Raw genomic sequence first — 15,222 nt, forward strand, 5'->3', positions numbered from 1 at the left:
TTATAATGATCGTAATCTATCCTTTCCAATTACGAACGCAAAAATCTATTCGACAGCGGTATTATAAGAAACCGATTGAAATAATTTCCCTTGTCTCATGCTTATCTAAATGGCCGAAGCAAATGATACCCGTAAGCCGTCAAATCCAAGCTTTGAAAAGAACGCTAATAAAAATTTCAACTGCAACTCATTGAAATTGTTTCTGAAGTCGTACGGTGTATCACAGATGCAGCTGCTTTTCATGCAGCCATTGTGATTGCTACCAATCAGATAATTACACAAGAAGAATATAATCCTTCAACAATTTTATTCGTCCACTTGCGTACAATGTGTTTTCGCTGGTATACAGAAAATCTCTTTTATATCTGATCAAACCGACGTACATAGAGCTCTCATTGTGAGAGAGTTAAAAGCATTTCGAAGCTTACGCAACGGGTAGGACTTGTTCCAGTAATTCCATACTCTGAAGAGGCTTTTATGTCGGTGGTCGCGCGAAAGTCGATGGGTGCGCAACAACGAATCGACAAGGTAATTAACGAGATTGCACGTGGATGCCTGTCGATCGAGGCGTGTTTATGTGTGTTGTAGTTGCTCACGTGTTGTGGGCGGCGGTATATAGGAACGAAGCGGCTGCGATCTGTTACCTGGACAAGGACGGTGCGGTCGGGGGTGCGCGCGGATTAGTAGTTATTAATTAAGCTTAATTGTTTCTGTTGGGTCGACGCCGGCCGGGTTTACAAGGTGTACGCGTGTCTACCATCGCCGACAACGTGCCGAGGAACACGTGCGTCCGCGGACAGGCTGTCTGCCACGCCAGGCCACGTGGACCGCTATTATAGTGTACGTGGCGGCGTTGTTGTGTCTCGCGTTCCGTGCGCCCGTGTTCCGAAGGTGTATCAACGCCCACGCACGTGTACGTATGTCTATGTGTCGCGCGCACGTGTGCACGTGTGAACGGGTTATTCGATGCCCGGCGTCGGCTGACATCCGCCGCGACGTGTTCATTTTCGCCTCGTGATCGGTGTCCACCGGTGGCCACCGACTTTTCTCCTGCGTCAATCGTTCAGAATCAGTCGGTGAGATCGATGAGCACCTAAAAAATAAAAATACAATAAAGAGTTTAATATTTCCGTCACTGCTAGAGCTACGGAACGTTATATAACTTATCTTTATTGTTTGGTAGACTTACGGTAGTCGTTCGATGTTCTCTTTCCTTTTAATCATAGACGTCGTGGAACCGTATGAAACGCGAGTAAACGAGACCTTTATCGTTGTTTAACGACGTTAACGGCATTGCCCGTGCGAATCGCGTGCAGATTATGGATCATAGGGAAAGCGGAGAGGTGAGTTAGCGCGGTTAGATCGAGTCAAGAGATAGGTATTTTTAGGGTGAGGCTGTAACAGAGAGTGAACCGTGCTGGCTGCGAGGAAAAAGGGAACGTTCATTACCGTTATTATACGAACGTTCGCGAGTCGTAAAGTTGCCCGTGCTCCCGTCTCCGTTCCCTCTGTGTATCGCGGGCGACCTTTTTCATTTGAAAGCTTCGAAACATCCGGTACAACGGAATAAATCGGCGGAGCAATAAGATGGTTATCGCGGTAGCTGTAACCGACTATTTAGCGAGAGTCCGGCTGAATATTATTACCGTTACGTTGGCAAAAGAGATAAAACAAAGGGAAGGCGGGGTAAACGCGACGCTTACGGTCGCGTAATGGCCACGTAGTTTCACACGCGTGGCACGTTGCGATGCGATGCGATGTGGTGCGGTGCGATCACGTAACGCGCACCACCACGTTTCATTGAAATTCTTCGCTTCTCAGCTTTCGCGATAATGATATTCGCGGCGCGCAAATTATGCAACGATATTCGAGAGAAGATTGCGGTGTCGATAAGCGCGCCGTGGTGAGGCAACGCTTAACCGACCGCTGAAAAAGAAACTGGAAAAGAAAAACGAACACAGCGTTCGTTGGTTAACCACCCTCCGTGAAAGAAGTTTAAATTCTTTTAACGCGCCACGAATTATCGGGCCCCGCGAACGACCGCCGGTTTCGTTGTAACGGGAAATAAGAATTCCTGCGGCGAAATCGGCGAACGTTTTAATTATTTCAATTTCACGTTCACTGTATAAACTGACTAGCCGGGTGTGGTCACGGTGTATCGTGAACATAAATTCCAAGTTTTACAAATGCGCCGGGTTGATCGTTGGTATCGCTTTCATAAAACTGCTCGCAGTTATCCAATTAACGCTGACGTTCGACTCGTACAGTTGAATACATAAACTTGATATATTATTGGCACAATACGGTACAGGTATAGTCGCCCGCTCGTTCGCCGATTTCGTTGGATTGTTCGCTTGAACGCAATATCGAATTGATTTCCCAGAAGCGAGACCGCGCTTTGATTAACGAAATTGAGCCATTGATTGAGTTCCGTGCCAACACTTGATACGTACCTCGTAGAGATGGACTTTACTTTATGAATCTTCCAAAGGGGAATAAAATGCAAAGCGTTCTTCCTCGTCGAGACAGAAGAGATAACGTTCCCGTTTTCGTGGCTGAGAATATCGCATCCTCCGGATATTCCACCGAATCCTCTATAGAACGATAGGATAGGATGGAACGAGCTGTCCGAATGGTTATCGGTGTTGTCGTCGTCTGGCTATCCCGACGGTTCTCGAAGAAGCTCCAAACTGGATATATCACTCGGATATAAATGGATCAATGTGGACACGGGGAAAGCACGCGTGTTTCTTTTTCCCATTCGTCGCGCTTCCACGAATATACGAACCGTTTTTCCGTATCCGTAGGATACACCCACGATCGCAAGGAACACACGCACGTGCGTGTGTGTATTCTTGTTGCTAGCACACAAAACGCACGGTGCACTTTGCGAGTGTGTGCGTTAGCCTCTCTTGTTCTTGTGCACACAGCAACCCTCTATCGAGCCCATCGGTCACGGGTATTGAAATAAACAAACAAGCATCGGGAGCAATATCCCGCTCGGTCAATATTTGCCCGATGGTTAGTCGACTCGAGTTCCCCGCCACTGGCGTCAGCCGCCACCTCCGCCTGAACCTTCGCTCCTGACTCCGTCCTCACGGTTCCTCCTCTTGCACCTTCGTCTTCGTCGTCCTTCCTGAATCCGGGCACGGTCGGTCTTCCTCGTCACCGTCTACCTTCTTCTCTTCCGTCCCCGTTATCCGGCAATGTCGTCGAGGTTCCTTGGTCGTAGCCCGAGGGGCTCGTCGAGCGGCTGCCGGGACGAGCAGGGAGGCGAAAAGTAAACGTCAATGTAAACGCCGCGTTTACATTTACGTGTTTGCCAAGCAACTCAAATATTTCGTGCCGTGCCCGGAGTGTCCGCGTCTCTGTGCAAGAGCGAGCACGTCACTCTCTGTGGCGATGTGCAAGCACGTAAACCGCACGTGTGTGCTTTGCGTCGCTGAATTTCACTGTGTGCGTTGTGTGCTCGAACGTGTAGTATATACCGCGTGTGCCCGTGTTAACGGGTTACGTAGCTCCGCGACGACGTTTCAGCTACACGCAATGTTTATCGAGTCTGAGACCTTTCTTTATTTTCGCTTCACCATGTTCCACTCCGCCCCCTTTTTCTTCCCTCGTCCGTGCTTCTTGCTCTTATTTTCTTCCTCGCCCATTCCGACGATACGAGACCCTTTCCGCTCGTACAGACCACCCTGCTACAAGCTTCCTGTCTTTACAGTACGTGGGAGGAGGAATCGTTCTGGTCCCTGCTTGTATCGGGTTTTCAAGAAAACGTACCGCTTGCAATATTTAATTCGACCATCTCGTGTCGAACGCAAGTGATACGGCTCGACGGTAGACGATACCGTGTTATTGGGAACGAATTTTAGAAATTTAATTGAGAATTATAATATTACAAGCGATTGACAATTATTTTTTCTTCCTTCCAGGAAACTGATGCGAGTCAAGGAAAATGCGAACAACGTCGAACGATTCCGTTATCAACATATCATTACGAGTTCCCTCCATTTCGAACGTATTAACGCGCAAGATTGTCGAAACGCTCATTACGAGTCGGAGATGCATCGATAAATTCTCCGGCAGAGAAAGCCGACGTTATAACGGTGGCGCGCTCGCCATGAAAATCAAGCACTAATCTCGATAAGACCAGCCCGTACATTCAAACGGGATTGAAATTCACCGCGCGTCTTGCTATGGAGTCATCGGCAAGCAAAGAGGGGTTTACTCGAGAATCCTAATTTGTTCGTAACTATCCGAGCTGCCGGTTCTTCCCTGTAAGCGTCGCGGACGAAAACGGTGAGAGGGGACGGTGGCTGAAAATAATCCGGTAGCTGCAGTACAGCGTGCAAAAGCTACGAAGGGGAAGGTTTCGACGACGCGACGTTAGGCGGTGGCGAGGTGAGGCGAGACGAGACGACGGGGGTAAAGAAGAGAGCTTGCACGGCACCGAGAGCCGTAATTCCTTCATGGAAAATTCAAGGTTTTTCATTAGCGACCCTCGTTTCCCCCTACGACAGGGTAGCTCGCCACTCGAGTCTCGGCTTCACACCCCTTAGGTTGGCCGGCAACGGGGGAGAGAAGAAAGTTTCGGCCGCACCGGCGCGGCGGAAAACTCGACGTGGCGCATATTTCATATATTATTTTGCACGACGTCGGGCTTGCTAAAGCAGAGGGATAGAGGGTCGAGCGAGCGGGGTGGTTTGCCAACAGAACTGAACGTCACTGCTGCAGGCTGTTTGCGCGGCCCTCTTTCACGCTACAACCCTCTTTCCTCCTTCTCTCAGTCGAGGTCCTCCATCGCCGTGGAACAAAGAACGCTGCATCCCTACCACGCGCACCGCCTACGGCGTTAATATTTTAAGCACACTTTTCTACCACCACACTGCCCTTACCCTTCTTTCTTTCTTCCTTCCCTTCTGCTGCCTCCTCCGTTGCCCTGCCGTGCCATGCTCTGACGGTCTTTCCTTTTCAGAAAGGGGAACCGGGTTCTTTCGTTCTCCCTACTCGAGCCGGCTATCTTTTCGAGCAAGAGGAAGGAAGACGTCGAACAGCGGAACGAGGGCGAAACGAAGAGAGACGGCGAGAAGACGAGCAGAAAAAGAGGGACTGAATTTTGCAAGGCAAATTAAGTGTGCGGTTTCACGACAGTGGCTTTCACACCGTCCCAAGGCTCGCCTGGGATCTGAAAGGGATGTTTTAAGAGGACACCCTTGGCAGGCCTGGTCCTATCTCGAAGGAAAGCGCCGTCGCACCCTCCGCGATTACGTACCGAGGAGCGTAATGTGTCTCCAGATATTTCTCCCCTCTTATATTTCACGAGGGTCGACGCGTTTCTCTCTTCCGGCTGGTTTTCGGGAAAGTATTCGATTTGAATATCGGGACACCGTGAAGGGACGTCGAGAGGAAGGTCTTATTGGACGTTTAAAGATCAAAGGGATGCTCGAAGCAAAGAAAATTCAATAATCACCAATTAATTTTACTTTTCTGAATGTGTGTTCCGTATTCGTTTTCAGATTTCTTCGTCGCGTCATCTCCAACTTTTCGAAACTAATCAAAGTTTTTAATCTGACCGCGTTAAATCGACCGTCTCGACGGAGAAACCGCAGTCCCTTTTGTCCGCGTACGCCGTACGGTATTAATGGCGCGACAAAAATGCCCGGTCGATCAATAGAAAACCATTTTCCCCGTGGCCATTAAATATTTCGCATCACGGGAGAAACTTTTCCTGAATGCGAACTGGGAACGCGTTGCGCCTATACCTACGAGGTCCGCGCCGCGGCCGTAGCTATGAATAAATCGCGACCGTTGTTAAGAAGTCATGGAGAATCGAGTCACTTTTCATTCAAACTTTTATGACATCGCTCCCTTCGTATAACCCAGCTGTCTTTCTACGTCCCTGTACGTGCATCCTAACGTTTCTCCAATCCCCTCCGTTCGATCCTTTATCGAACGTTTCCGTCGTTTCTCCGTCATCCCGAGAATTTGTTAGCGTTATCGAGCGATCCGCGACGACGCTCGAGCCACGAGTAGCTTGAAAATGTCACGCAACGAGCGTGTGTCGAGGGTGCTCCAGCACTCGAGGACAGCAGCGTGGAAAAAGCGGTGCGGTGTCGCGTTCTACCTGCTCGTTAACGGTTTACAGCCGCAAGCAAATTGCTAATTTTCACGGTAACAGTAGCCGACGAGCGGACAAGGCAAGATAAAAAAGACGCGACGATACTACGGGCATGGTATCGCGTTTCTCCTTCGTCTTGCTATCATTTGCCTGGCTGAAAAGCCAGCTGAGCCTGACCGGTCTTATCGCATCACCGAAGCTTTGTTATCGTGATACGGCTACACCGACTAATTCTGCACGAATTTTCAGCGATACGCGTAAGAAACGAACAACGTTTCAGAAACGTCTGTCGGAAAGCAAGTTCTGAAACGAAAGTTTGGCAAAAAAAAAAAATTGCACTCCTTCGCGGGGTAACGCGTACAGGAAAGCGAACCGAGGCGCGGTGAGAAGAGAAATGAAAGTTTATCACTTAACCCGCAACGTTGTCGGCCGATTTTGTCGGTGGAATGTCACAGGGCGCGGGTGGCCCTTGTCGGCAATTATAGCGGCACAGCTGCGCTTCGGACGGAACTTTTGATAGTTTAATGAGCCACGTCGGAAAACTTTTAAACGGCCGAGCACGTTGTAGCCGGTGGTGGCCAACAACAGACAGGCCTACAGCTCGAAAGTGAACACCCGCTGGTAGGGTCGCAGGTTCAACAACCCTCTGGGACCATTACGGACACGTACTACGTTTACCTGTGAGCAAAGAAATGGAAACGCGCGCGTGGACCCACGATACCACTTTTCAGGATGGTACCTCTTAATGTTTAACCCTCTTTCTCTGTGTACTTGCTACCGCTCGTTTCGATATCATTTTAAACTCTCCGAGCGAAGCTTAGACACGGCAAGTTTTAAGGTAAAAATACTTTGAGTAAACTGTATCAATTTTCGCGTTTCATTAATCATTCACGTACACAAGTTTTGGGTGTTAATGGGTTCGGAGCTGTTTGCGACGTTTTCCTTCGAACGCATTTCTGTTTCTCGTATTAATGCGCGTGCATCTATTCAACAGCATCGAATTCGCGTATCCGTGGCAACTGAGTGATATCTTTGAAAGCCCCTAACTGTACGTAGGTACATATTTAGACGAGATCGCGTGCAACCGAGGCGTGACTTATTCCGTTGATTCGTGCCGGCAAACTGTGCAACGCGAACGGCTCGTACGCTTTGCACCGGGAACAATGGCAACGTAAGAGCCGGAGGAAATTATTTCACGGTGTATTGCCCGTGACACGCACTAATTCGTCGCTTATTCGCGCACTCGTTCGGCGAGGAGTTAACGTCGCGACGAGAAAAGTGGATGGGTCTGAAAGCGTCGCGACGAACGTAACCGATTGATGAAGGATCGTCTTCACTTTGGAATACAATATACTTAAAAGTACCTTCATTGAGTAATTTACATTTTCTACGATGTCGGGAGGTCTGCATTTCAAGATTTATGTATGGCCGTTCGAGGATTCATTAGTCAAACTGTTCGTTCCGTGATGACGCGCGACTAGTTAATTGAGATTCATTTATTTCTAAGAGCCATGTCATGGTTCACCGATGACTCATGATGTTTATTCACCAGGTACGATTTTAGTTAAACGAAGAATGGTACTTTTCGATTTAACGTTTAAACTTGATAAGCCAATTAGAGGGAACATTTCAGAAAGTAGAAAACTTTTATGTAAGATTTAAACGTTTATTTAATCGTTACACAATTTCAACGACAAATTTTTCCGATCGACGAAGCCGAGTTTCGTAAATTCTACCACGAACAACAAGTTAACCCATGTGGTGATACGATGACAGGGAAAAAAGGTTGTCATCGATCGAGCGGAAAACGTCTGTCCCGACCGCTCTCGTCTCGCCACCGCTGCGTTTCAATTTTCGCGGACATTTCTGCGGCTTTCGGCTCGATGCAATCACGTTTCGCGACTCCGCGTTAATCGATGTCGTTACATAAAAAACAATGACGTCTGGCGTGGCGGCGTTTTCCCCGCAGTTCGATAAAACGCGTTGTTCCGTTTGCGTAATGGGATCGGTAACGCGCTCGACGAGCAGCCGTAACGACGCTTAAAATCGTCGCATCCGAAAACGATTTTCGAATAACGAGCCGCGCCTCTCGGACTAACTGCGTGGTAATTAGAACATGGTCTTCTTCGTCGTCACGGTAATCGTGGTTGGCGATGGCTCGATATAATTGCACCGCAATTACCGGCCGCGACAATTGCAACGTTTCCCGCTCCCGTTCCTTCGACGAATTGAGAAGGGTGGATGAGAGCATCCACCATTAGGAGCGCCATGGAAAAAGTAATCGGGCAGCGTTAATTCTTTTAACGTTCAACCGTCTGATCGATCGATGTCTCGCTTTCTCCCTCGACACCGTTCCCTTCGTTCCTCGAATCGCCTCCTTTTCACCGCTCTCGCGTCCTTCTTCATTGTCCACGAAAATGAGAACTTGTGTCTTCGAGACTCGACAGCAAAGTTCCTTTCAAAGCAGCCACCGGTAATATTTTAGCCGTGTATTTCTGCGCGGAAAAAGGGACCGACAGGAGAGACTGGTAGTCTGCAAGACGCTCCTTCGATGTAGATTCTGCGGTTCGTAAACTGCTCCTAAAGGGATCAAAAACGACCCGTTACCGATCCTTTTGTACGTCGACCATTCGAAAGGCAAATGCAGTAAAATCTATCCAGTTTTTTTCGAACGAAGAGAACAAGCAAACCAGTATTAGTTTTCAAACAGACGCGACTGTTAATTGAATTTGTATCGGTTTCGCGTCACCAACTTCTACGAATATTCATTCTGTCTAAAAATTGAAAATCCATCATTTTTTCCATCGCTGATTCTAGCTGAATAACTTTAGGCAGCTAAACAATCCACCTCGACTTCTCCTGATGACTCGTCCTATCGGCATGTGTACTTGCTCGTCGCAACAGAAAACGAACACACGTCGACTTTACGGTTGACGAATTAGTTTTAATGGAAACACCAACTCGGGGACAATGTCCTGTCGCTTCGAAAGTCACGTGGCTCTGATAAGCGCGTTTCACCCTTCCGTACTCGGTGTACGGCTTGATTTTTTTTTCTCCCCTCCCCGTGAAAGTTCTCGCAAATGAAAGTTGAACGCGCACAAAGGCCGATTGTCGACGATTCCACGGTCGTTCTCGTGCCGCGACCTCGCAGAGAACGCGTACTGAAAAAGAAAACACGAGGAAATAGATAAAATACTGATATCCCGACGTTTTTCCATCGGCAGAATAGCAGCCGGTTTTAACATGTGCGCCTTGCAACATTTAACCGATAATATAACAAAATTACTCGGCCTTTAGATAAAGGTAGATACCCGTTGTGTCGCGGATTAAATATTTACGAGCTTATGTACTCGAAGCTAGTGAATTTTTCATGGAAACGCTCCAGATACCCTTCTGCTTCGTCTGTGTCGGACACGGATGGCAACGTTCATCGAGTAAACGTTCCTCCCACGAACTTTTAATTATGCACGCGAGAAACCTGCATTATTTAATCGCGTACTCGCGAACGTAAACGACGTTCGTTGTTTTATAATGCACATCGACGAGAAAAAGGGGGAGGGCTAGAAAGAAAAGTTGATGACGGTACTCGTTTAAATTAAGCAACCGTTTAATTTTTGCTCGTTAAAATAACAACCCCTCTGTTTCCTTCGCCATGGCGTGACGAGTTTCGATAATATTCCAAAAAGGAGACGCGTAAAATTTGTACGTACACCCTCGATTACCTCCAATAATCGACCACCTCCCACCCTTCTATTTACAATTTTCAACGTCCGTCGAATTTTCGTTAATTACAATTTCACGATCGCTTTCCATTAATCACCAGCACCGAATAAGGGGTCGACGAGGAGATTCGTACGCGTGTTTCCCGTCTCTCGTTGTCGAGCATAGTCTCTCCTCCTGGCTAACCACAGTTTTGACAAGCCAGAACTTTTTGTCCAGCTTGCTCTCGTATTTGCTTTCAAACCCCTTTTTCGGGTCGGGGTGGCTGCCTGATCTCTATTCCTGGCCAACTTTGTCCGTCCCCTTGCGCCACCCTTTTGCACCGGCTCTATCCATCTGTTCCGTCGAGACCGTTTCGTAAAACCACCGTGCCCATTCAGCAGCGTTTCCAGTCGCTGCTTTGATCTTCCAGAGGGGCTCTATCTGGATTCGTGGTTGCTCCTGTACCTCGTTGCGCTTCGTTCCAACTCGTATATACAGGGTGAGCCATCCAAGACTTGATCGATTAATATATCTTTGAAACAGTCGATTATACCGAAAAATTGATCAGACGAAAATTATAACAGACGTTAAATGATGTCTCTCTCTTGACACCCTTCAACCGACACCCTTGTTGTCCAATACAATTAACGCTGTTGAAGGTAATTTAAGTTAAAGTCTCGGATGACTCACCCTGTGTGTGCGAATCGTGCAGCATTCGCGTGCTTCGGTTCCATCGCCTTCTGCTACGTACATACACGTTCAGATTGTGTACCTTGCGGAGAGCGTCGGAGGTGACACTTTCGTGACACTTTACGCCCGGAAGAGCTGCTGAGAGCGCTCGTCGGGACTTTCGGGATTAATGTAATGGCACCCTCAGCCTCTTGCACCACCCCGTCCGACGGCGACGCAGTCATCGGCCTCGTTCTTGCCACCGACCTTGTCGAGCTGAGTACTCGCGAGAGAGAACTCACCGGGCCACGATGAATTTCTGACGCGTCCCTGAAGAGAAGCTTCCTCGGATGAACCGAGGGAACGCGTGGTTCGCTCGGCTGAAAAACCGTCGCTCCGTGTATTCGCATCGTCGAGGGTTTGGTTCGGTACAGTTACAGAAATTTAAGGATGCTCGATTATTCGACAACGTTTTCGTTGGTTTTATATCGAGTTGTTCTCGAGAGATTTATAACCCCGTCCTGTTACCTGTCGTTGGTTTTTGTTAACAATTTAGTGTGCGTGTCGCGTGGTCGTTAGGCGAGCTGCGCCACCCCTTTGACTGTATTTAACGGAAACGCGCGAGCTGCATTAACGTTATCTCTAATTGAAAGTAATTATGGTGAAAAATGAACTGGAGCGTCGAACGTGGTTATTCTGCAATAACGATAAAATTCACGAAGAGAGAGGACTGTCTGTTAAAAGAAAACCATGTCCACGATTGCCTAATAAAAATTTCTCGGCATGCAAAATTATAGATCGAAATTGGCAATAAAAATTTCGTCGAAAAATCTCGGCTGGTACGATCAATTGCGTTCAGCGACAGGTAAAAAGCGCAATTAACTGCATTGTATCTAGGTGATGTAGTCGATATCGGTTCGAGGTTTGATGTACTACAAGCTTTCGTGACAGTTTTAAAATCGTATCGGCGTTTTGTCGTGGACAGAGGGGAGTGTGGCTCGCAGGGACGAATGTAATGAACGCGCGGCCGAAATCAACAGCTATGCCATTCAGATAAAAATGTCAATATTCGGGCGCAGCTAATTTGCTTTACAGCGACGGCGCGGCGTGCGCGGCGCGTGTTGATTGTACAAAGTAATTTGGTTGGTTTAACCGACACGTAAATCAACAGTTTTTTCCCTCCCTTTGAGCGAACAAACGGTCGACGAACAGCCGCAGTATCAGATTGTGCCATTACGATTCATCGCTGCCACGACGGGCTAATTAATTGTCGACGATCAATACCGCTTTAATATTAAGAGCCACGCGATTTGTTACGCTCGTGTATCTATATACATACACAGATTCCATTTACTCAGCCCGGAACTCTCGGCTCGAAGATTAATCTCGCCGCGATTCAAGATCTCCTGCGCGCCAAGAGTAGGTGTACCAATCGCTAATTTATTTTTACACGATCGAACTCGTTCCAACGAAACCCTATACCATTACCCTTATTAATATCAGAATAGGAAATGTTCTCGGTGAAAATATATCCTCCCTTTTACCCTGCTTTGCGTGGTACGTCAAATCAATTTGCGTTTCGATCGACCCCGGTACCGCGATACGTACTTGTCGAAGGGTGCAAAATATTTAGTCCCGATTGTAAGTGACGGCTCTTACCCGGAGGCAGTCCTAACAACCCTTGTTTACGTTTATAGCTTTGGGTTTGACGATCGCGTGCTACGTATCGCGAGCGTGCACCCCCGCGCCCCAACGCGTCACGCACACGTGTAGAAACGGTGAAACCGTATGCTGTCTACACACGCTCGAGCAGCAGGCACACGCATATGGTATCGTACAATAGAGCAGGGTATGCCGAGGGGTTTCACCACCGTAGGTGTAGATACCAATCTCTGTAGCAGGGGTCGAAATCGGCTACGGTAACCTAACCCCATAAACTCTCTACGAAACCTCCCTCTTGGAACTTAATTCGTCGAGAGTTGACGCCGACCTCGGGGGATGGGGTGAAGGAGAGAGAGAGAAGCTGAAGATAGACGGAGAGAAAGCGATAGGGCGGTAAGGATGAAAGAAAAGGAAAGAAAAACAACAGGAAGACAGAGAGGGAATAGGAAAGAGGGTGAAGAGATAAAGCAGGGAGTGGAATGAGAAGGAAACAGGACGTTTAGGGTGAAAAGGGAAGAAAGATAGGGCTGGATCGCGTTTATGGGGTGAGCTTGGTGCGATGGCCATCGCCATTTATTGGCAATTTGCTAAATGAAACGTGCCGCGCGTACATCGTACGATTATTAGTACCCCCTATCGGGATATCGTGGTCTCTCCCGTTGGCGAACCGGTCAGCGGGAAGTAGGAGATGCCTGGCGTAATGGAATTAAAACGATCGCGAATGGACGTCGATAGTGTCGACAGGGGCTTCCAGCGAAAATTCGGCAAGTTTCGCGGTGCTTTAATTTCAATTACAATAAATGGTTACAGCGAATCATCGCTTCGCGCAATCTGAAAATAATTTCAGCTCGCCGCGTGACCGCTCATAATGATTTTGCTCGTTTCATCGCGTTACACCGGAACCTTGTTACCGAACAATTTACGTAGACTCGCAACTTTATGAATTTATTTCCCGTCGCCGTTTTTCATTTCCTCCCCCCCTCCCCCTCACGTCAGCTCATCCTCTTTCGATCCCTCCAACTCTTGCAACGAAGCAATTTCGGAATACCGCTGTTTATTTGTTTGCCGCTGTTGTTATTGTATTTTTATTTCTCTCTGTTATCGTTGCATTTCCTGTTTTTATTTCAAATAAACCGCGCGGTGATTTCGCGTTTCGTTCGTAATTAAATGGCGAATTATTTCCGCTCGTACTTAAAACATCGATGGAAAAATAAATTGATTCGAAAAGCAACAGATTTTAAAACGCGAATCATTGCGGGGAAGGGAGGGATGAAGGAGGGAGGAAAAAAGAGAGGAAAAAGGTTCGTCGTTCGTTTTATTCGCAAATTGTTCGTTACCGGTAAAATACGACGACGGAATTGTATTATCACGAAGTTCAATTTGATGTTTCTTTCAAAGCCGCAATCGCGTTTCCATACGTCTACCGACATTTTCGTGTCGCTTCGCTTTAGAACTTCCTTTCTCGTTCCCTCGAACTCTTCGAATCCGTCGATTGAATTTTCTTCCAGGATATTTCTTTCCTAGCATGCGCATGTACTTTTAAAACTTCTCCGATCCAGTCTCTCTCTCTCTTTGGGTACTCCCGGAAATGACCTCCACCTTAAACTAACTGCTACGCGAACAGTTTCTTCTTCTCGTGTTGGATTTCAATACTATTTCAAGTATTACCAAGCAAATTCCCAATATGTACTATTTCTTTATTAAATGATTGCAAATTATTAAAAAATCGGGGATGCACCCAGCCACGTGTGATTGCGAGGGAACGCGTAGCTGTGCTTCATATACGTAGAACAGGACTCTAAATATCTGTAGAGGCGGGTGCACGGGACTATACGAATATTAACGCCGCTGGATATTCATAATATGGTTAGCCGCGTATCGGCAAATATCCGAATTGGCGGATGTCCATGTCATCGCAGATATTCGTATTACCTAAATACGATTTACGATTTATCGCGCGAACCGCTATACATATACATATCGGACAAGCCGACAAACATTATCGAAGATATAAGTCCTTTAATGATCCGCGTTGTATGATTTCTCTGCGATGAAAACTGGCCGTGCGAATATATTCCTTTTGAAGTATCGCTCTTTTAGAATAAAATGAAATACGTTCGATGTTTCAGAGGGAGATGAACTCGTGTATTTGTAGAATCTTTTTTTTACTCGATATAACAAATCGATTAAACGCTACAACGAAAGTTAATCTTGAATAGCCTCGAGCTATCAATTGCGGTCGAACGCTCCTCTAATAACAAGTGAAATAATAAAAAAAATCCGTGGAAAAAAATTATACCAATCCTCGATAACGAAGCGTACCCCGCTTCCAGCGCGAGGATGGCAAAAATAAATAGCTGAAAGGCCGGGTAACCCGAGGCTCCTCGTTTCGTAACAACGTGTTCTCGTTAGCCGAATTCACGAAGCATGGTAGGGCGAGTTAGCGTGAAGAAGAAGGCGATCGCGAGGGACCGCGAATGGCGACGGTAAGGAAAGAAAATAAAGAAATGACGAAAGAAAGAAAAGAAGAGATTGTTGTTGATGGGGGCATGAAAGGAGCGTCGGATAGGGGGGAAAAAAAGAAATAGAAGGGACTCGGGGCGGGGTAGGCGCGAAACGAAGGGAAAGAGAGACGTGTGAACGAGCCTTAGGCGAGATGGTTGGGTTAGGCTCGAACAGACACGGGTACGGGGCATAATAAAAAGATTTATTCGGCTTTTATCCTGGAGTTATTCAGCTCTTTTCATCCAGCCGGTGAGCCCCCGTTTTTTCTTCTTCTCTCGCTACTACCGCTCTCTTCTCCCCCTTTTTATAAGTCTCCACGGGCGAAACGATTCGACAAAGGGTGCGGAGAGAGCACCGTGGATGGTTGTGAAGAAGTAGGCAGGGGGTTAGAGGGAGATGAGACGGAGATAAAGAAAAGAGGGAAGGAGGATGGCGGAGCCAGAGGGCCCTGATTAAAATATACGAGCGAGCCTCGCGGATTTCTTCTTATATATCCCCGGATCCTTATGTCTCTTCCCATTCCCTCCTCCTCCTTCTCTTTCCTGGCCCGTCTGACTCCCTTTCTT

At 47.5% G+C, this 15,222-nt stretch overlaps 1 protein-coding gene across 1 annotated transcript; it reads right to left on the reverse strand.

The window, feature by feature from the left end:
* Positions 1-306: 306 nt before the first annotated feature.
* Positions 307-1,587, reverse strand: LOC114871025. Its single transcript, XM_029176445.2, has 2 exons — positions 1,190-1,587; positions 307-1,093 (listed from the first exon to the last, which is right to left on the reverse strand). The coding sequence occupies exons 1-2, from the start codon at positions 1,222-1,224 to the stop codon at positions 754-756; spliced, it is 375 nt and encodes a 124-aa protein (XP_029032278.2). The 5' UTR covers positions 1,225-1,587; the 3' UTR covers positions 307-753.
* Between the last annotated feature and the right edge of the window lie 13,635 nt (positions 1,588-15,222).

This window comes from Osmia bicornis, chromosome 4 (assembly GCF_907164935.1).
Source record: "Osmia bicornis bicornis chromosome 4, iOsmBic2.1, whole genome shotgun sequence".
In the NCBI taxonomy this organism is placed as follows: domain Eukaryota; kingdom Metazoa; phylum Arthropoda; class Insecta; order Hymenoptera; family Megachilidae; genus Osmia; species Osmia bicornis.